General features: G+C 38.8%; 1 protein-coding gene across 1 annotated transcript in view; it reads right to left on the minus strand.

Moving 5' to 3' along the window:
* The window catches only part of LOC126177085 (protein Skeletor, isoforms B/C), a 744541-nt gene that overhangs the window by 14743 nt on the left and 707785 nt on the right, over nucleotides 1-22013 (minus strand). The window contains exon 12 of the mRNA XM_049924333.1: nucleotides 4138-4293. Within this exon, the coding sequence (XP_049780290.1) occupies nucleotides 4138-4293 (156 nt within the window). The remainder of the gene's footprint in view (nucleotides 1-4137; nucleotides 4294-22013) is intronic.

Here is a 22013-nt window from a genome sequence, read left to right on the forward strand (position 1 = left end):
CTTCTTATAAGGCACACTGTAAACAATTGTTTTGTGAACAAAAGATCATGAATGTAATAAACTTATACATATACTGTGTTTTAATTTACACAAAAAAGAAGTTACTAGAAGCAAAACACAGAGAAAAAGTTGCATTGTTACAAGAGGGAACAGATATATTTATACCCCGTACCACAGACTGTCAAAAACATTGAACAGTTATGAACTCACAGGGCACAAATTATGTAATCAGCTTCCAAAACTCCGTACAAGAATTACCCATACAAACATTCAAACAAATACTGTATGACTAGCTAGTTACCCTATAGTGTGGCTTCATTTGCCTAACACTGCAAACACGTGTGTGTGATTTGCATTTGCATGTGTATGTGTGTGTGGTCTATTTTTGATGAAGGCCTTACTGGCCGAAATCTTTATTTGTGACAGTCTTTTTGTTGTGCCTATCTGCAACTCAGTATCTCCACTATATGGTGAGCAGCAACTTTCCTTTTCATAATGTTCTTAAATTCCACACTGCATTTTCCATTGTTTGATTACAGTAAAACAAACTATATTCAGTTTCACACACCCTCTAAAAATCAAGAAATAGGAGAAAATCTAGGCACCCAGTGGATAGCCAGGGTGGATACTTCAAAATACTTGGGCTTACATACTGACAGCAAAGCAAACTGGTCAAATGACATAATAGATGTGTGCAGAAGACTGTTTTCTGCAACTTATGCTTAATATATCATTTGTTCTTAAAGGAACATAGAAACAATTAAATCAACTCATTACTGTTATTTTCATGTCACTATGATATATGGAATCACACACTGAGAAAATCAGCCACTACCTAGAAAAGTGCTATATGCACAGTGTAATGGGACACCCTCCTTTAACATTACCTTTTTTTTTATGGAAATAGTCGACACCAGATATACTTTTGGTTCTTGTGCAGGTAAACATTACCTCAGCTGTTTAACTAAATGAATTTCATATGATTTTGTATATCATGTACTATATTTCAGGCTAAAATATATAAAAAGAAATTAATTTGTTAGTACTCTGTATGTACAGTTCAAATTACTCTTCTTTTAGAAATATTAGCACACTTAAAATTCATATTATTAACTGTGCAATCTGAAAATATTTATTAAATTTATTTCTGAATTCATTTACAAAGTAGTGATATAACTTGGTGATGATTCTTCTTTTGTCAAGAAAGTTTGTAAACTCTTTTATTTGTAAATCTTTGGAATGTGTTAGTACCACTGAATGATTTTACTAGTAGTGGGCATGCCTCTGATGTTATTGGACGTTTTTAATTTTGACAATAACAATGTGAATTTATGCTTTAAGGTGGAGATTGTAAAGACTGTGTGACATCGAAGAATGGGATAAAATAAAAAAGTCATAGAAACAGAAATTACTTCCTCAATTATCACATCAACTGGAACCCACAAAATAAAAAATTCAGCCTCAAGAATCTACCCCTAAATGTGAGAACTGCAGCCAACAATGAGAACATGAAGATAAGTAAAAAAAATCATTTGTCCATCTTACTTCTCTTGAAGTGTTTGAAACAAAGCAATTATTTTATGAAGAGACTAAAAAATTTAATGGTGATATATGGGAGGGTAAGATTACAACAATGGCTCTGAGCACTATGGGATTACAACAGAAAGTGCCATAAGAATGCTGAGGAGAGGCCACCTTGGAATCACTTGCTGAAATATTTTTAAGGAACTTGAAATCCTCATATTCCCTGCACAATATATATTCTACATGATGTGTTTCATAAGGGAAAAAAGCTCCTTTAAAACCTACTAGTGTTTTTCATAGTCAAAAAGTAGTAGAAAATAAGATATCCACCATGAGCATGAAAATCTGAGTATGATACAGAACAGGATCCAGTTCAGTGGCCCGTAAAATTTTTTAATTCATCCCTTCATGAATTAAATGTTTTGTTGATGATGCACTCTCATTTGAAAAAAAAAAAGTTTATGTCTACCGGTACTTGTTATTGTAAATATATGTATTTTTCTGTAATAGATTAACTGTGCGTAAAATATATTTTTCTGCATTAGAACCTAAGTTGTAGACACTTAATATGAAAAATAAATAAATAAATTGATTAGCACTAAGTCTATAATGCCATAGATTGTAACCATAACAAATTTATAAAACTGACACATATCCCTTGATATATTAATGACATAGATCACCAGAACACAAAATAAATCAATAAAATAAATAAATTGCCTGAACTGCAAAATCTCTTAAAAATAATTCATTACTGAAAAACTGAATACTCATGGAAACTGCAAATAACAATGAAACCTCATGTTTTATTATTTAGATGCAGGCAGTTATGCTTTTAATGTAATTTTCTGAATGTAGTGCAATAACATTGTTGGAATCAAATGTATTGATTAATTCAAAACTGTGAGTCATTAACAAATTGCAGTTTCAGTAAGTTACATAAAATCAAAATTACTCTGGTGCCTAGTAGTTGAACAATGTTTAGTGAGCTCCCATTTTTATAATACTCTTCAGTTGAATACCATAATAAAATTCTGAAGGAATTTTTTGTAAGGGAGTATAGTCAAAACTGAATTTTCATCAAAGTTATGATGAGAAAATGTCTACAAAATGCCTACTGGTTACATAACGGCTAAAAACTCAGTAAGACTCAGTATCTCCCAAAGAATGACAAAGAGTACATGAAAATAATTTTTAGAAAGGATGACATTAGCATTTTATCTTTGATGTCCACACTCTAAAAGAAGAAAGTATGATGTGCCAAGGAGGAGTTATCTGAATGGGATGGAAATTGGCAGAAGTCATGTACATGTGCTTGTACATGAATTATACAGATGGGATGGAAATATGCAGAAGTAATGTGCATGTACATGAACTATCCAGATGGAATTGAAATTGGCAGATGTGATGTACATGTACAGACAAACAAATGCTTATAATTTCAGTTTCAGAAAAATTCAGTTACTTACCCAACAGAAAGAGCTTCACAAATTAAGCAAGTCAATGACATGATAATCCACCTCTGGCCCTTATGCAAGCAGTTATTCAGCTTGGCACTGATTGATAGAGTTGTTGTATATACCCCTGAGGGATATAATGCCAAATTCTGTCCAACTGGCATGTTAGAATGCCAACATCCCAGTATGGTTGGTGAACCCTGCCACTAGTGCTCCAAATGCTCTCAATTGGGGAGAGACCAGGCAACCTTGCTGGCCAAGGTAGGGTTTGACAAGCACGAAGACAAGCAATAGAAACTCTTGTTATATGCGGGCAGGCATTACCTTGCTAAAATATAAGCCCAGGATGGCTTTCTATGAAAGGCAACATAATGGAGTGTAAAATATTAACATACTGCTGTGCTGTAAGGAAGCTGTGGATGGCAATCAAAGGAGGTCCTTGCTATGGAAAGAAATGACACCCCAGACCAACATTCCTTGTTGTTGGACCGTATAGGTTAGTATCCATCACTGCCTAGGGCAGAGAACTGTCTTCAGTGATGTTGAACTGAGCCCTGGTGACCAGCAAAGATCATCTGAAGTGCTAATTTGACAGAATTTCACACAATACCCTTCAGGAGGACATCCAGTAACTCCGTCAATCAATAACTGCTTGCATGATGTCCAGAGGTTGACCAAAATGTTACTGACTTGGTCAATTTGTGAAGCTCTTCCTCGTGAATAAATCACCCAATATTTCTGAAACTGTAATCATTTGTTTATATGAATTTGTACATCACATCTACCCCCTTCAGATAATTCCTTCATGGTGCTTTGTTTCTTTTGTCTTAGAGTGTACATAGAACTTACCTTTCCCTCAGCATTTGTGGATATTGCACTTTGGATTACGTTTTGTATTTAATAGTGTTCAAAATGTTACACAAATAAAAGTAGATATTTTGTTTCAGACAGAAGTATAAGACCACTGAAGAATTCCGTTTCTCCTTTTTGCATCTTATAGTTCATTGTAACCTGTTTTTAAAACTCTGTGAATGCTCTACATAATGTATTAGATCACAAATTTAATGCATATGAAATGGCATCTTTCTTCACAGAAGCTGTTCTCACAGGTTAGTATTTAAATTGCAGTTTTAAAAACCAATAAGAAAATACTTGCCTGCCGTGGGATATGGATATCCCTCTGCATCATAGCCAACACCTGCAAAAACTCTCTGCTCTTTCTGATCCTCTTCCGACTTTTGGCCAAAACCACCCTCATGACTGTCAGTTATGTAGAAGGGATGGTAACGTGCAGGATTTGTGCGATCATTACCTGGGAGAAGAAAGTAGCAAAACAATTATATATTATTTCTGATTTTATATCACTAAATATTAAGTCACTGTACATGAAAATTTGAATTTCAATATGAACTGAGTACCAGCAGATGACATTGTTGTACATAAATGAGATGTTTGCACATTCTTGTATTTCAGGCATTAATCAGTTGTTTGTTGGTATAAGACATATATTATGTTGTTCATATTCACAAAAATATTGTCATAAGGATCTATCTTTTGCAGAACAGTTACATACATTTTTTAAGCATTATGTATGCCAATATGATGTTGATTTACAGATATATAGGTGATTATTTACTTCTGTTTGAGAACTTGTCTATGGTATGAAAGGAACTTTCAGGAAGAAACAACTTTAACTTAACTTTAAATATGTGCATTATGCTACAATTTTTGTTCTCTGGGTTGATCCAGCTTTATTGCCATGCACACCACTTGGAAACATCAGAAACTGAAGCTATTCTACTTTCTGTTGTTTGACTCATTTTTAGTAATTATTTTTACCCTTATCCTTCAGATAATTGTACTTATACAAGTACGGCATATCCTATGTGTATATTAAAAATGATTAATTTCTTATTTACAATGTATTTCCTGTAATTTTATAACATGTGTCATAATTTACCAACTGCTGACATTAGTGATATATTTATTTTGCTGCAAACTTATTACTTAAGAAAAGGATAGATTGCTACTCACTGATGTTGAGTTGCAGACATGCACTACGAAAAGACTGCTAAGCAAGTAAGCTTTCAGCCAAAAGACCTTCTTCTGAATTAGACGACACACACACATTCATACAAATGGAACTCACATGCATATGGCTACTGACTCTGGCTGCCGAGACCAGTCTGCGAGCAACAGCTCATGATGGGAGAAGCAGTCTGGGTGGGGGCATAAGGAGGAGGCAGAGGCAGAGAGGGGTAGTGGTAGCAGCATAGGAGTGGGGGTGGTAAAGGCTGATTGTGGGAGCAGACAGGGATGAGATGGGGAGAGGGCTGGGCAGCTAGGTGCTGTTGGAAGGTTAGACAGTGGAAAAAGGGGGAGAGCAAGGGAGCAGAGAAGGAGAGAAGTAAGAATTCAGAAGGCTTTATAGTGCTAGAGAGGGAACAGGAAAGGGGACGACAGGTGGGTGAAGGACAGTGACTAACAAAGGTTGAGGCAATATAGGATATATTTCATGGAAAATTCCCACCTGTGCAATCCAGAAAAGCTGGTGTTGGTAGGAAGGATCCAGACTGCACATGCTGTGAAACAGTCACTGAAATGAAGAACATTCTGCTGGGCAGCATACTCAGCAGCTGGATAGTCCAGCTGTTTTTTTGGCCACAGTTTGCTGGTGGTCCACATGCGAACAGACAGCTTGTTGGCTGTCATGTCCATGTAGAATGCAGCACAGTGGTTGCAGCTTAGGTTGTAGACCAAATTTTTGGTTTCACAGCACCTTTGATGGGGTGGTGAGGCTTGTGACAGGACTGGAGTAGGTGGTGGTGGGAATATGTATGGGACAGGTCTTGCATCTAGATCTGTTATAGGGATATGAGTCATAATGCAAGAGGTTGGAAGGAGGGGTTGAGTAGAGATGGATGAGGCTATTGTGTAGGTTCTGTGGAGAGCGGAATACCAGTGTGGGTTTGGAAGGATGAGTAGGATATTTCTCATTTCGGGGCATGACAAGAGGTAGTGAAAACTCTGGTGGAGAATGTAATTCAGTTGCTCCAGTCCCGCATGGTACTGAGTCATAAACGGAATGCTCCTCTGCAGCCACAAGGTGGTACTTTGGGAGGTGCTGTGTGACTGGAGAAACAGTGCACAAGAGATCTGTTTCTGTACAAGGTGGAAGGGTAATTATGGTCTGTGAAGGCCTCAGTGAGATCCTGGTATATTTTTAGATGTACTGCTCATCACTATATATGCAATGACCATGGGTGGCTAGGCTGTAGGGAAGGGACTTCTTGCTGTGGAAAGGGTGGGAGCTGTTGAAGTGAAGGTATTGCTGGTGATTGGTAGGTTTGATATGGATGGAGGTACTGAACTGCATGTCAACATTGAGGAAGGTAACTCATTAGGTTGAGGAGGACCAGGTGCCATGAATGGGGGAGAAGGTGTTGAGATTCTGGCAGAATGTGGATTGGGTATCCTCCTGGTTGATCCAGATCACAATGTTATCATTGAACCTGAACAAGGTGAGGGGTTTGGCATTCTGGATGATTAGGAAGCATTCATCTAGATGGCCCATGAAGAGGGCAGCATAGTAAGATGCCACACCCTTGATTTGTTTGTACGTGATGCCCTCAAAGGAGAAGTAATTGTGGGTATGGATATAGCTGTCATGGTGACCAGGAAAGAGGGTGTAGGTTTGGAACACATTGAACATTGGGAAAGGTAGTGTTCAATAGAGGCATTAGGGATTTTAGAAAGGGAGAAGGCATGAGTGGCAATGAGTAGGGCACTATGTGACAAATGAATAGAAACTCTGGAGATTTGGGAAAGGAAATGATTGATATCTTGTATATAGGAGGATAGGTTGTGGGTAATAGGCTGAAATGTTGGTCTCGAGAGCAGGTATTCTCTGAATGGGGGAACAGTAACCACCCACAGTGGGGCATCTTGGATGTTTGGGTTTATGGACTTAGGAAACATGTAGAAGGTAGGAGTGCGGTGAGTGGTAGGGGTGAGGAGAGACACAGACTGTGAGAAGAGGTTCAGGGATGGCCCTGGAGATTTAAAGAGAGACTAGAGATCTTGCTGGATATCTGGAATGGGGTCACTGTGACAGGGTCTGCAGGTGGAAAAATTTGACAGCTAGCAGAGTCCTTCTATCAGGTAATCCTTGTGATTCAAAACAATGGTGGCTGAGCCTTTGTCAGGGGATGGGATTTTAAGGTCAGGATCAGTTTTTAGGTGGTGAATTGTAGTTATTTCTGTGAATGTGAGGTTAGCTTGCATCTTGAGGGATTTAGGGACTGATACTGAGGCAAGGTTCAAGGCTAAGATATTCTCAAAAGTTAACAGGGGGTGATTAGTGGCAAAGGGGTTGGATCACTGTTGGATGGAGCAGGAATTCAGTCAGGCAGGTTTCAACATTGGTCTTTGTTTGAGTCTGAATGGTAGGTTGATGTCAGAAAAGTGTTTCCACTGTAGGGACTGAGAAAAGGAGAGAAGGTCCTCAACAAGTCCAGTATGACTGAATTTGGAAGTGGGACAAAATGGACTGATATTTCTGTGGCACTAAGACTTTTGTGTGAAAGGTTCACAACTGCGTTACAGGTCTGTTTAGGTTTTCGATTCTATATGGTGGTGGGAGGGAGCTTTTGAGAGTGGAGTAAATGTAGTAGATCAGTGAGTCAGGATTTCTCTGCTGTGAGGGGATGTGGGGAAGGTTTGGCAGCTGTTATAAAGATGGTGGAGAGTGGTAGATCTTGGGATTTAACAGAAAGAGAATTTTACATATAGAGAGGAGGTACGGCAAGAAGGTTTGGGCCTAATTTACATGGTTTTACTGGATGATGTTGGTGAGGACTAAGGACTGGCAGAATCTCAACAGATGGCAGTCATTGTGGAAGGAGGGGTTGCAGCCAGAGATGGGTAATTTGATGGTAGGGCCATTTGAGGGGATTCCATGAGCCAAATAACAGTGCAGGAACAACATGTTTGGTTGAGTTCTGGCTGAGAATAAGTAAAAATTTCTGTATTGGTGCAGATGGAAGGAGCAAGTATCCATGGAAGACGGTAAAAATGGATAAAAATGCATAAATGAAGAGGGAATACATGCGAAAAAATTTGCAAAGATACACCAAAACAGAAGGAAAAAATACAAAAAGGATGGAACGGATGATGTATGGGGAAGCAAGAGGAAACCTTAGATAGTAGGCCAATATCAGTAGGCAAAAATGGATTGAAATTGACTTTAAAACACAAGATCAATGATAAAAATAAATAAAAAGATTATGATGTGGTTTGCAGGTTGGTGGGCAGATATTTATGAAGAAGGGGGCCAGCAGTCTCATGGTTCGTATCCCTGTACTAGACCTAGGTGCAAGACCTGTCCCATACATACTCCCACCACCACAACTGCAGTCCTGTCATAAGCATCATCTATCCCATTAAAAGCAGTATTAACTGGTAAACCAGACATGTGATTTACAAGCTAAACTGCAAGCAATGTGGTGCTGTCTATGTGGACATGACAACCAGCAAGCTGTCTATCTGCATGAATTCCACTGAAAAACTGTGGCCAAAAAACAGCTAGATCATCCAGTTGCTGAGCATGCTGCCCAGCATAACATGCTTCACTTCAATGACTGCTTCACAGTCTTTGCCATCTGGATCCTCTCTCTGCAATATATCCTGCATTGCCATAATTCTTCTGGTCTCAACCTCTTTGTTAGTCACTGTCCATCACCCACATGTCCCGTTCCCTGTTCCCTCTCCAGCACTACACAGCCTTCTATTTCACTAGCATACCGTAGTCTTTTTTATACTTATCTCATTTTCTGGCCCTCCCCCTCCCCCCACAGGAGAGTCTAACCTCCGAACTGCACCTAGCTGCCCTGCACACTTCTCGTTCTTTTGGTATGCTTCCACAATTAGTACTTTACTGTCCCCCACCCCTACCCTGATTTCCCTCCCACTCCTCCTTACCCGCACAACCCAGACTACTTCTCCAATTATGTGCTGTTGCTCGCAGTCTGGCCTCAGAAGCCAGAGACAGTGGTCACATGTGTGTGAGTTGCATTTGCATGAATGTGTGTGTGTATGTTATCTAATTCAGAAGAAGGCCTTTTGGCTGAAAGCTTACTTGCTCAGCAGTCTTTCTGTTGTACCTGTCTGAGACTTGGCATCTGCACTATATGGTAAGCAGCAGTCTCTCCTTTTCTTAGTATTGTCATTATTGCATCCCAGATTATCCATTGCTTAAGCTTTATTAATTACAGGAAATGAATAACTGACATTGCTGGAACACTTACAGGTGAATTCCAAGTGCGCTAATCAGTAGTTGTGAGAGTGGTGACTCCACTGACTTGAGACCATTCTTTCTAGTTACCCATTTCAGTTTTCTGGAAACTAATTAATTTAAAAGATATTCATAAGTACTGATCAGCCATGCTCAAATTTATTTTTGCCACTTGAGCCCTTGTGCCTGTTTAATTCTAAGATCTGTCATTATACTTTTTTTGCCCTAATTTTTCTGAAAATTTGTGCAAATTAACAAAATCTCAAACTTGGCAACTTTACCTATAAGTAGGTAATCCACCATATAGCCGGCCAGTGTGGCCAAGCGTTTCTAGGTGCTTCAGTCTGGAACCGCTTGACGGCTACGGTCACAGGTTCGAATCCTGCTTTGGGCATGGATGTGTTGTGATGTCCTTAGGTTAGTTAGGTTTAATTAGTTCTAAGTTCTAGGAGACTGATGACCTCAGATGTTAAGTCCCATAGTGCTCAGAGCCATTTGAACCAGTTGAATCCACCATATAGGAATAGGGTGTCCTAATCAAACAGTACTGAGAACTTTTATATTTTTTAGTTAAGTCAAATCTTTGTTGGGACTTATAGGTCATCTGTTCATTTAAACTTTTGCTCTACCATTTTATAAACTATAATATAATCATCAAGATCAGGAAATACCATTACATCTGTCTTCATGGACAACCCCTACCCCAAAAAATCTTCAGTCTGCCACCAGCATTCATACCATCAAAATCTCTTTGCCAAATATCTTTATATCCTTGCCAGGTAGGACTAATGGAAGAGATAGAGAAGATCCAATGAAGAGCAATGCATTTTTCACAGGTTTGTGTAGTCATCACAAGAGCTTTACAGAGGTGCACTTGTGACAGACACTGCAAGAGAGTCATTGTACATCATGAGGTGCCCTGTTATTGAAATTCTGAGAGACTATGTTCAAGGAGAGAATCGCAAAACATATTGTTTCCTCCCACATACATCTCATGAAATGACCACAACAAGAAAATTTGAGAAATCAGAGCTAAAACAAAGGTTTACCAACAATCATTCTTCCCATGCATTGTAAGGGAAGCGGGGATCAGATAGTTCTACAAGAAGTAACCTCTGCCACACACTGTCAGTTAGCTTTCAGGATATTGATGTATGAAGGACAGACAAATGAAAAGCAGACACCTGCCACAGTATAACAATGGGATGGTTCCATTCAAAAGTAACATCACACATGTTTACACATTTTTCCTACTGGGAGAGAAGACCATCAGTTTCTGCTTCATAGAATGCGATCGGCAGCTGATATATCCACAACTGCACCCACAGTTGCATTTTTTCATCCAGCTGAAACCAATGCCCATGCACATATTTCTTCAGGTCACCAGAGATGTAAAATTCACACAGTGAATGATCCGGGCTGTACGGAGAATGTTATAGTGTTTCCCAACCACATTGTTGAAGCATAGGTTTCATCTGATTGGAAGTAAGGGGGCAGTCATTATTGTGAAACAGGATGATTCTGTCCAATAGCCTGAGAGAAAATGGCAAAGTCAACAGTCAAGACACCCCATATCTCCCCCGACAGAGAAAGATAGAGCAGTGTTCAGTTTTAGCAATTTAGTCTATTTCTCAATGCCAATGACACTAATATCTATGACACTAAAGTCAACATTGCTGTGAGAATTAAAATAGGACAATGGAAGTCTCCTCGTGTTTGCTGCCAGATACTAAAATCAACGTGATTCAATATTTCGGCAATCCAACTGTTCACCATCTTCAGGAGAATGCTGCTTCTGCTGCTGACTCCCACTGAGAACTGATGCCAAGGGTGCAAATTGATGTCCTAAATAGGCATCTGTACCGTACACGGCACTTGTGCAATCCATCACAGTTGCTACCCTCCAAGACTGGGCAGGTGGCACTGACCTTAGTAGAACACCAGTGGTAATGATATATCTTACTCAGAGACAATTTTCGAACATTCAGTATGTCTGCACTGAAGAATGTTCTGTTCTGATGTGGGATAGCTCAGGGTTCCATATCCTGCAAGGAGGAAATGCATTGTCTCTATTAATCAAATCATCTACCAACCTAATTTCAATTGCCTCTTTATAAAGACTGCTCCAAAAACATGAAGTGTTGGCAACTATCACAGTTTTGTCAATTTCATACTGTGTCTCTCATTTAAACAACATTCTGCTACCACTGATTTTTCTGGCTATTGTAGTCTCCTATGACAGCAATGTTCCACACACCTAGTTTTTTACAGTCTAGATGAATTTTTCATTAAATAAATTGTAAAATTTTAATATTATATAATGCAAGTTGACATAATGCCACTAAGTACGTTATTTAACTTGAGCTCTGTCTCTGTGTGTGCTCTGTATCTGTTTTCTAGAGTGCTTTAATGATTGTAAGAAAATATGTACTTTCTTTTTTCTTTATTGTTGCTCAAATAATTTACTGTATAAATTTTTATATAATTATGTACTGTATATGATATAAAATTATCATATTGTATTTGTAAAAAACTGACTCATTCCACGTCCTCATGAACCCAACACATTTGGATCTGTGGAACATGAAATCAAATCAAATCAAATCACCTATCATGAACTGTGCATATTGAATGGCTGGTGTCAATGTGGGAAGGCTTACATTGGCCATTCAATATGCACAGTTCCTGTCATGACATGGCCACTAATTGGTAGGTACTCCTCCACCCCCAATACCAGTCCTCCCTCACCTTGGGAAATGCAGTTTGCACCTTCAGCAAGGCTTTGACTACATCTTGTCATGCCTTGAGCTGAGACATTCTACCAGATATTGGACTATTACCACTCAAAGTAATAATCCATGAAGCATTCGACCTACCTGGTATCCTAGTCCATTACTATGCCACCCCTGCTTCCAGTTTTGTACTTCAAAAGTCGTTTCCCAACATATTACTTAGATGCAAGACTTGTCTCATAAACCAACCCAACACCTTCTATCACAGTACAGTAACAAATATTTTGTACCCAATGAGACATATGTACATGTTTGAAAACAGCTACATCGTATACCAACCATTCTACAATTATCATGCAGTGTTCTATGTGGGTATGACCAAATTATGCAGATGTGAACTGCCTTTCCAGCATATCCTATTTTTTCACAATCCATCTCATTTTTTCTAGTTTTCCACCATAGTCTCCCCACCCAGACCGTGTTCTCCTTTTCTCCACCCCCCTTCTCCCCCCGCCCTTGCCTCCTCTCACATCATGCTGTCTTTCTCATGTATATTCCCTGAAAAAGCTGACCTACAAATCTCTTTTGAAGAAACTAAGTTAATCTGCACTAAATGTAACATTCAGAAATTAAACACTAGGTACAGGCAAATGTAAAGGGAAAAACATGTCAAATATCTCAGTGTAATTATAGATTCAGAGTGGCTGGAAAGCACAGAGAGTTTGATTAGAGAAACCCAAAAGAGCATACAGAAGAACACACAGCATCTACAACAAAAAGTGCATTTCCATACATGCAAAGATTAGACAATACAACACTGTGATCAAACATGAGGCTCTGTTGTGAGTGAAATCTTAATTTTCACCAGAAAAGGCAATCTGGAAAACAAATTGGAGCAAGAATAAAGGATTATGAGGAAAGTACTTGACCCAGAAAAAACAGAAGACAGGTAAAGACTAAAATACTGTACAGAAACAGAGAAGGAAGACAGATGTGGCCCAAAATGCTGTACAGAAACAGAGGATGTATCACCCCGGCCAGCAGATATTAAAAAACAAAGGTCAAAATTTTATGGAAATATTCAGTAATTCTCAATAATGAGGCTTACACACAAGATTATGATACACATCAAAAATTAAAGAATATGCCATGAATCCAACAAACTAAAAAGGACCTTGAGAAAAGCCCATATAGAGGCCCATATAGAGGCAGTGGAAGCAGTAGATGGAAATCTGTTCAGTCAAAATTTAAAATGTTGGATACTACAACCAGTAGACTGAAGAAAAAAGAAGCCCCTTGAGAGAGAGAGAATGAGAGCTATATGGGAGATCAGAAAAACAAATCTAAAAAGCAATTTGAGACCCAACAGGGTCCTCTCTCTCTCTCTCTCTCTCTCTCTCTCTCTCTCTCTCTCTCTCTCTCTCTCACACACACACACACACACACACACAAACAAAGAGAGAGAGGAAGGGAGGGAGGGAGGGAAAGAGAGAGAGAGTGAGAGAGAGAGAGAGAGAGAGAGAGAGAGAGAGAGAAAAGTGAGTGAAACTGTATATTTAAACTAGAAAAAGAACAGTAGCTAGGAATCTGCAAGCACTTCATTTGTCTTCGTGCCAACCACCAATCAGCAGTAGATAAATAGTTGCCAATCGATTGTATTATTTATTATGTATTCATTTCAGACTGATATATTCTCTTCTGTTTTTATCAAATTTATTCTCAATTCCAGACAAAATTTTTTATTTGCTTATTTATTTATTCTTTGCTCATGGATTCTAGCTGATAATTTTCAGTTGAGAGTGTGTCTCATATAATTTTGTATGCTGACAGATTAAGACAGATGTAACATCTGTTTGCGACTGCATTTAAACGATTTATTGCAGCAAAATAGCCATTATAGTTTTACATTAGATTACAATCATTTGAGAGTGAATTACAAGGATGTATTGAGTGTCTGCATAATTCTTAGTATATTACATTCAGTGTAGGTATTATAACAGATTATCATTTGAACCATTTATTGCATAGTCTCTAATTGATCTGGTCCTCTTGTTGCATATTTCTATATGGTATCTCTCACAAGACTGTCCACATAGTGTACACTTGCAAAGGTTTGACGGTTCATGGTATGTTGTATTTGCACAAATTTCATGGTGGAATCCGTGTACTGCGAGTCTTGTAAGTACGTGTCTCATCTCAAAATCTGCTGCTGTCCAAGTGCGGTCGATCATGGCCCCCGATCCATAGAATTCCGTTGGTACTTCCTCTCTTTTCTTGAGTAGTGATCTTAGTAGGTTCTCTGATGCTGACGTGTTGGGAAGTAAGAACATTGTCCTTAGATCCTTGATGAGGAAAGATTCTCGGGCGAGAAGGAAGACTAATCTTGATCTTGTGGTTTTTGCTACCCCTAATGCTCTTTTGATATAGGTTGCTTTTACTCTTTCCAATGTTTCTAAGTTCTTTTCATTTAGGTGTATCCATATGATTTCTATCCCATAAGCCAGTATCGGTATTATTTTTGATTTGAAGAGTGCCATAGCTGTGTCTAGATTTAGTGTTCTGATGGAACTTATTTCGTTTATCGCTCTGATGGCCTGTGTCGCTTTCTCTGTTGTGTGTTTAGTGAAGCACTTTGCGGACGGCTGGAGTGTTATCCCTAGATATTTGTAATCTTTTGTGATAGATATTTGCTTTCCTTGTAGTGCAATTCTTGTCGTTTTTGGGATTTGCCCACCTGGTCTGAATACCATCATTTCCGTTTTGTCGGTGTTGATTACAAACTTGTGTTTTCTGCACCATTTTTCCACGTCTTCTATAGTCTCCTGTAGTTTCTTTAAGTTTTTTGAGCCTATCACGATGTTGTCCGCATAGGCATATGCTTCGACATCTTCGTCATGAGCGATTTCCATAATGTCCTTTGCTGCCAGAATGAACAGGAGCGGGCTTAGTGGGTCTCCTTGGAGTACTCCGTTTGTTTGCCTTATTGGTTCAGACAGGTCGAGGTTGTCCGAGATCCTTATCTCATTCCATTCATTTATGGAGTTTATAATCCTCGTCCAGACGCTGTCTCTTCCCAGAGTTTGGTCGAGCATCCTTTTTACTAATGATCGGTCAAGGAGGTCGAAGGCCTTTGTGAAGTCTATGAATACAGCATAATATTTTTGCCTTCTTATCGATGGTTTCCCATATGTTTTTTAAAAGCAGCTCCACTGCTGTGATAGTGGATCTTTTTTCCCTGAACCCGAATTGAGATTCTGGGAGGTGGTCTTCCAAAGTGTGTCTTATTCTTCCTGTGATTAGTTTTGTGAATACCTTAAAAGGGTTATTTTCCAAGGCTATTCCTCTGTATTTGTTTGTGTCCTTTGGGTCGCCCTTCCCTTTGTACATTACCCTTAATATTGATTTTCTCCACTGGCCTGGGGTTTTTGCTGTTTCAATGCATTTGTTATAAAGTTTTGTCCAGGTTCGTGCTAGCAGATGGGCTGTGTCTTTAAGGTATTCGTTGTAAAGCTTGCCCGGTCCCGCTGCTTTCTTCCTTTTTGTTGATTCAATGATGTTTCGGACCTCATTCAGAGTGAGTGGGGACCAGGCTGCCATCTCTTGTGGTGTGAGCTCTTGACTTGCTACCTGTGCTCCTTCTCTACAATCTTTGTTGAGAATGTCTTTGAAATGTCTCGTCCATTCTTCCATGCTTATATAGTGTGACTGTGCCTGCTTTCGGGGGCAGATTGCAATGAATGGGTCTCTCCTGGCTTCTTCAGCTAGTCTTCTTCCCTCTTCTTCCCTGTGTGCCGTTCTCTTCTCCCTTGTTAGTGTTTTGTAGGATCTTTTTTTCTCAGCATATGTTTGTAGTAGTGAGTGATTATCTGTGTCCGTTTTTAGTCAGTGTAAGGCTTGGAGTACTTCTTTTCTTTGCTGATAACACTCTTGATCGAACCATGGTTTAGCTGTTCTCACTTTCCTGGGGGTAGTTGCTTGCTTTAAGAGTTTCTCCAGTTCAAGTGCTGCCTCCTCTACTTTTGAGTTGTCGATTAAGGACTCAATTTGTTCTATCTGGTCATGGTATTCTTCCACTTTCCTTGGATCCAGTCTCCTTGAGAGCAGTCTCTTCTCTTGGTTCTCTCTTGCCTTCCAATCACTTTGTATGACTATGTTCATTGGGATGTGTTTTCTTATAGGTGTGTGGTTTGCATTCCAAAGTGGGCTTATGTCCCCTTTTATGTTTCCTCTTATGAGGGCGATATCAATAGCACTTTTGCCATTATGGCAGAAGTACGTAGGGATGTTTGTGTCGTTTAGCAGGATGAGGCCTTCTTCTTGTAGTGATTCGATAACATATTATGCTGCTCACAGGTAAAGTGCCAGAAACAATACACCACTGAATCGAATGCAACAGCTCTATGCACTGCCTGACAGGCTGGGAACTTTTTCTCCATGTATCAAAAGTTCAGTGAAGGAAAAAGCCTTATGATATACTTTTTGTTGGAGTGATAAACCTGTAAAGATGTATAGACTGTTCAGTCCACCATACCACCTGTAGACGAGCTTGATAAAGATGATCAGGATAATTAATGAAGAAAATAAATGGATTTATATTAAGGGACATTTCAACTATTTAATTTGAATAATCTGACCCCCGCCCCCCCCCACCAATATTTCATGTACTGTGATTGATGTCTTTATAAGTATTGAGGATATGTGCAAACAAGAACTTCACAGTACCTCAGATGAAGAAAGGATTTAAGGATGTGGAATTTAATGGGGATAGTTATTGCGTTTGACTGATAATCGTATCCCGTTCCCATAAACTCTAAGTATAAACCTTCTATGAAGCCACCTACTTAATCTTGGTTATCAGTTCTGGATGTCGTTTAATAGAAAATATATTACTGACCTGAATTTAATTCAATAATTGTGCTTATGGAAATTTATAGTCACTGAAGTACATGAGAAGTGATTATCAAGTGACAAAAACCGAGCAATAAACCTGTGTGCAGTTTTGCTATGATCTGTGATGTGTGAAGTACTGACTGAAACAGTGGTGCATCATAATTTGAGTATTTTGTGGTGCATAAAATAAATGCAAATCCTCACTGAGCACAACGGAATACAGTTTGACAATTGGTATGCACAAACTCCAGTGTTGTTGCTACTTCTTGTACCAAAGCACTGACCTAATTCCTTCATGTGACGAAACCGTGTTTGAATGAAATAAACTCAGTGACTGTACAATATACTCATCCAACAGTTCGCCCTTGGGACATACTTCTGTCAAAATGATCTTCAGTTATGAATGAAATGCACAATTCCAACCTAATGTGGAATTTTGGACATTGATGCTCTCAAGTTTGTACTTACTTCACCTGAATTAAAATGAATTCAGACCAATCTAACTAATAATTATCAGATTTGTGTACTAATCCTATTTCTTTCAGTGCTTAGTGTTGTTCAGAAATTACAAATCCCTCCAACTATGTTTTATGTATGTACACAATCACCACAAGCATAGTGCCATGTGGGTCATTTTCCATTTTGATGATTGACTTGATTCCTGAGCATTCCACACCCTGCTGATATCTTGAAGGATGACCACATCACATACCTTGAGAAGGTCATTCTGTTCAAGATACCTCATTATGTTTGGGCTGAAAAAATGTTCTAAGATTATACAACAAATCAATGTCAAGGATATTGGATGATAGTTTTGTGGATCACTTCTATACCCTTCTTGTAGATAGGTGTGAACTGTGTCTTTTTCCAAGAACTGGGCACGGTTTTTTGTTTACGATAGATTATAGTTAGAAGAGGGCTAACTAAGCTGCAAATTCAGTATAGAATCTGTCAGGAATTCCATCAGGAACTGGAGCTTTGTTCAGTTTTAATGGTTCAGCTGTTTCTCAACACCACTGATCCTGATAATTATTTCATTCATCATTTGAAGGATTAAATTGGGACAGTTCTCCTTAGTTTTCCTTTATAAAGGAACATTTGAAGATGGAGTAAGCATTTTAGCATTTGCTTTGCTATCCACAATTTCAGTTTCTGTCTCATTCACTAGGGACTGGACACAACCTTCAGTGCCACTAACAGCCTGTACATATGACCAGAATTTCTTTGGGTTCTGTGAAAGATCACTTGACAGTATTCTTTACAGTTGTCTCTGATGGCCCAACGCATTGCTCTCTCAATAGCCAAATGTGTTTCATTCACACTTTGTTTTACACCTATTATACAGTAATCCTTGTTTCTTTAGAAGGTTCTGTACCGTGACTGTGTACCATGGAGGTTCCTTCTTATCATGGACTGTTATACTGTGTACATATCTTGATTTTTTGTGTAGTTCACTGCATGCCTGTTTTAGTTGTCCTTTGTACTTTGGTAATCATTGTTACCACAACTGTGTCATGGTGATTGATACCAGTTCCAATGTGACATCCTGAAAGAGATCAGGTCTGTTTATTGCCATTATATCCAATATATTTCCATCATGAGTTGGTTTTCTAACTATCTGTTCTAGGTAGTAAAGTTTCACAGTATGTCTTTACCACATCCACCACTAACAAAAGTATATTTTTTGCAATTAATTGTTGGAGGACTTAAGTCTCCACCAATGATTACAGTATGATTGGGGAACTAACATACAAATGAACTGTGGTTTTCTCAAAAGTATTTGGTTTCATCTGGAGATGAGTCTGGTGGATAATAGAAGGATCCAATTATCATTTTATGCCCATCCCTGACACTGAGTCTCATCCAAACAGTCACACATGTAGCTTCAATTACCACCTCGTTGGATCCGAGTTTCTTGTCTACTGTGACAGTTTCCATTTGCCTAACCTTTTGATACATGCTTAAATTTTCCCCAAAAATCTACCTGCTATCAGTTTCAGGTTTCAACCAGCTTTCTGTACCTAGTATTATGTGAGATTCCCTGCTTTTCAAGAGTGCACCAAACTCTAGAATTTTGTCATGAATGCTTCGGCAGTTTATCATTAGGATTTCAATACTCCCCCCTATGGGAAGCATTTCTTTCAATCTTACACTGAGTCTTCTGGGTTTGATACAGCTATAGTCATAAGTCCAGGAAGTTGAAACCTATCCTGTCACAAAACTTTTGAAGTCTCTGGGTCAGTCCTTCCAGTTGACTCAGAACCATGATTAGTCTTGTGACAATGGTGCAAATTGTGAGCTTTGTTGAAACTCCATTGCAAGGCTGGTCTTTCAACCTTCTCTACCAGTCTCTGGAATGACCCAAGAATGACCTCTGAGCCCAGACAACAGCGTCATTTGTTCCAACTGCCACAATCTGCAGTTCGTTGCACCCTGTTCCATCAATGGCTGCTCTTCAACATGTTGAATGATGCCCCCAGGCATGCGTCTGGTGTCCTTTCATGTCCCTTGCTGCCATTCCCCTGTGGGGTACCATCATTTGCCTTACAGCGATTAACAGACCCCTACGCTTTTGTGTTTGCCACTTCCTGGCACTGGATTAAACAGTTTTCCCCAAAACAGGTGAAGTGAATCCCACTCGCTTAGTTTCAGTTTCAGTGAAAGACAGCAACTCAAACATTTTGGTTAGGGGGATCGGTACAACACACTGAGTCCTCTCTAGTCCCTGTCCACCCTGTACAGGACACCTAAATCTACCACTGACATGCCACTTGCAGTCAAGTGGAGAAGTAATGACAGATACTGTAGTTTTTGCAGAGGAGACAGGATCCACAGGAGAGGATAATGCTTGAGATATCACATGTACAATACTCTCAAGAGCTCTTCCAATACACCAGTTTGTAGCAGCTGCCAATCATTTGACAGTAGTCAGGAGGCTTTATAGCTGGTTACAAATGTCAACCAACTCATCCTGTGTTTGTGAACAGCATTCATAGTGGGGCTGCATTTTGGCTGGTGCACTGTATTATAAAGCAGTGAACAAATAATTTTAAATTAAGCCCACAGATTATCTTTTAATCTTTACAGTTACTGTAACATGCAATAGTAAATTTCTAGAGAGCTCATAGGCACGCCTGATCACACTGACACCATCCATTAGAAAGACTTAGAGCCTGTCTTCCCAGTTAAGTACTTTATATCTAAAAACAAAGATGATGTGACTTACCAAACAAAAGCGCTGGCACGCCGATAGACACACAAACACAAACATACACACAAAATTCTAGCTTTCGCAACCAACGGTTGCTTCATCAGGTAAGAGGGAAGGAGAGGGAAAGACAGAAGGATGTGGGTTTTAAGGGAGAGGGTAAGGAGTCATTCCAATCCCGGGAGCGGAAAGACTTACCTTAGGGGGAAAAAAGGACGGGTATACACTCGCACACACACACATATACAGACACAAGTAGACATATACAGAGGCAAAGAGTTTGGGCAGTTTCTCTGCCCAAACTCTTTGCCTCTGTATATGTCTACTTGTGTCTGTATATGTGTGTGTGTGCGAGTGTATACCCGTCCTTTTTTCCCCCTAAGGTAAGTCTTTCCGCTCCCGGGATTGGAATGACTCCTTACCCTCTCCCTTAAAATCCACATCCTTTCGTCTTTCCCTCTCCTTCCCTCTTTCCTGACGAAGCAACCGTTGATTGCAAAAGCTAGAATTTTGTGTGTATGTTTGTGTGTCTATCGACGTGCCAGCACTTTCGTTTGGTAAGTCACATCATCTTTGTTTTTAGATATATTTTTCCCACATGGAATGTTTCCCTCTATTATATTCATACAGTTAAGTACTTTGATTTATCTGGAACTGGTTAAATAATTTGATAATTAACATATAAATCTGTGACCAGTTACATTTACAGGTGCAGATTTTTGCCTCTGTGCTTATTAAATTCTAACCCTTGACATTATACTTTCATTGATTTGATACTTATGCACAGATGACATACATCAGTAATTGAAGACCTTGGTTGTAAACAGCAGTAATGGACAGTTGATGAGAAACAAAATTATTGTATGCAGAGCATGGTAAGTGACATGCTTTATTCATATTAGTTGATAGTGCCATGATAAACCAAGAGAGGGCAGCCCCAACTCTAATTTCAGATTCTTGAAATGGCAAACTTTGTTAGGGTGTTTGCATGTACACAGTGGTAAATATCAGTAACAAAGCTTCCAGTAATAGTAATGCATAGGGTGTTCATACCAGGAAATTTTTTTAATGGGTATTTTTTTATGATTTTGCAGATAATGTGGACAACTATGACTCAGATGAACCACCTGAATGTGTTCCTAAATGCAAATGCACTACAAAAGTTGTCACAATTCAGGTAAATGTGAATATTTATTTAAGCAAGCAAACAATGCTAAGTTGTGTCCCTTACCATTGTTTGCATGAATTTACATGACAGTGAGATGTCAGGTATGTTAAGGATCATCCATAATATTGTTTACATGCTGTAGTAAGGTAACAAAATTAATTTTATACTGCACCAGATCATAGATAAATTTGTGAGATTGTTATATGTTACTATTACAAATATTGTTAAAGAAAATTTTATATCAAATACTGAAACAATTCGGATTTTTGAAATTTCTTTTTTTGAGAAGTTTCACAGTAATGCTTTGTTAATTCACTCAGGAAGTAAACTGTTATAAGTCAATGCTAACGCATGACAAGTGCACTTACTTTGCAACTTAACAACATTAAGTACCCATTGACAAAATTTTTAAGAATAAAATTTTTACTAGAATTTATAATTAAAAAAAAAAAAACCTCATTACTGTAAATATTCAAAGATGACACCTAATCTCAAGGGGGGGGGGGGGAAGTCATATGGCATGGACTTTAAATATATTATTAGAAATTCTTCCAGTCCATATGTGGCATAACAGCAAATCAGTGTTTAACAGTATTGGTTAAAAACAGTCTTGGTTGCAGTTTTAGTTTTTTTTTTAAATTTTTTAATTTTTTATTTTTCAACGAAGCGTTTCACCTTATTTAGGCATCTTCAGGTTATCTTTTCTAGATGGGCGCGAGAGGCGCCAAAACCTGCATAACGC

This window comes from Schistocerca cancellata, chromosome 3, assembly GCF_023864275.1.
Source record: "Schistocerca cancellata isolate TAMUIC-IGC-003103 chromosome 3, iqSchCanc2.1, whole genome shotgun sequence".
Lineage (NCBI taxonomy): Eukaryota > Metazoa > Arthropoda > Insecta > Orthoptera > Acrididae > Schistocerca > Schistocerca cancellata.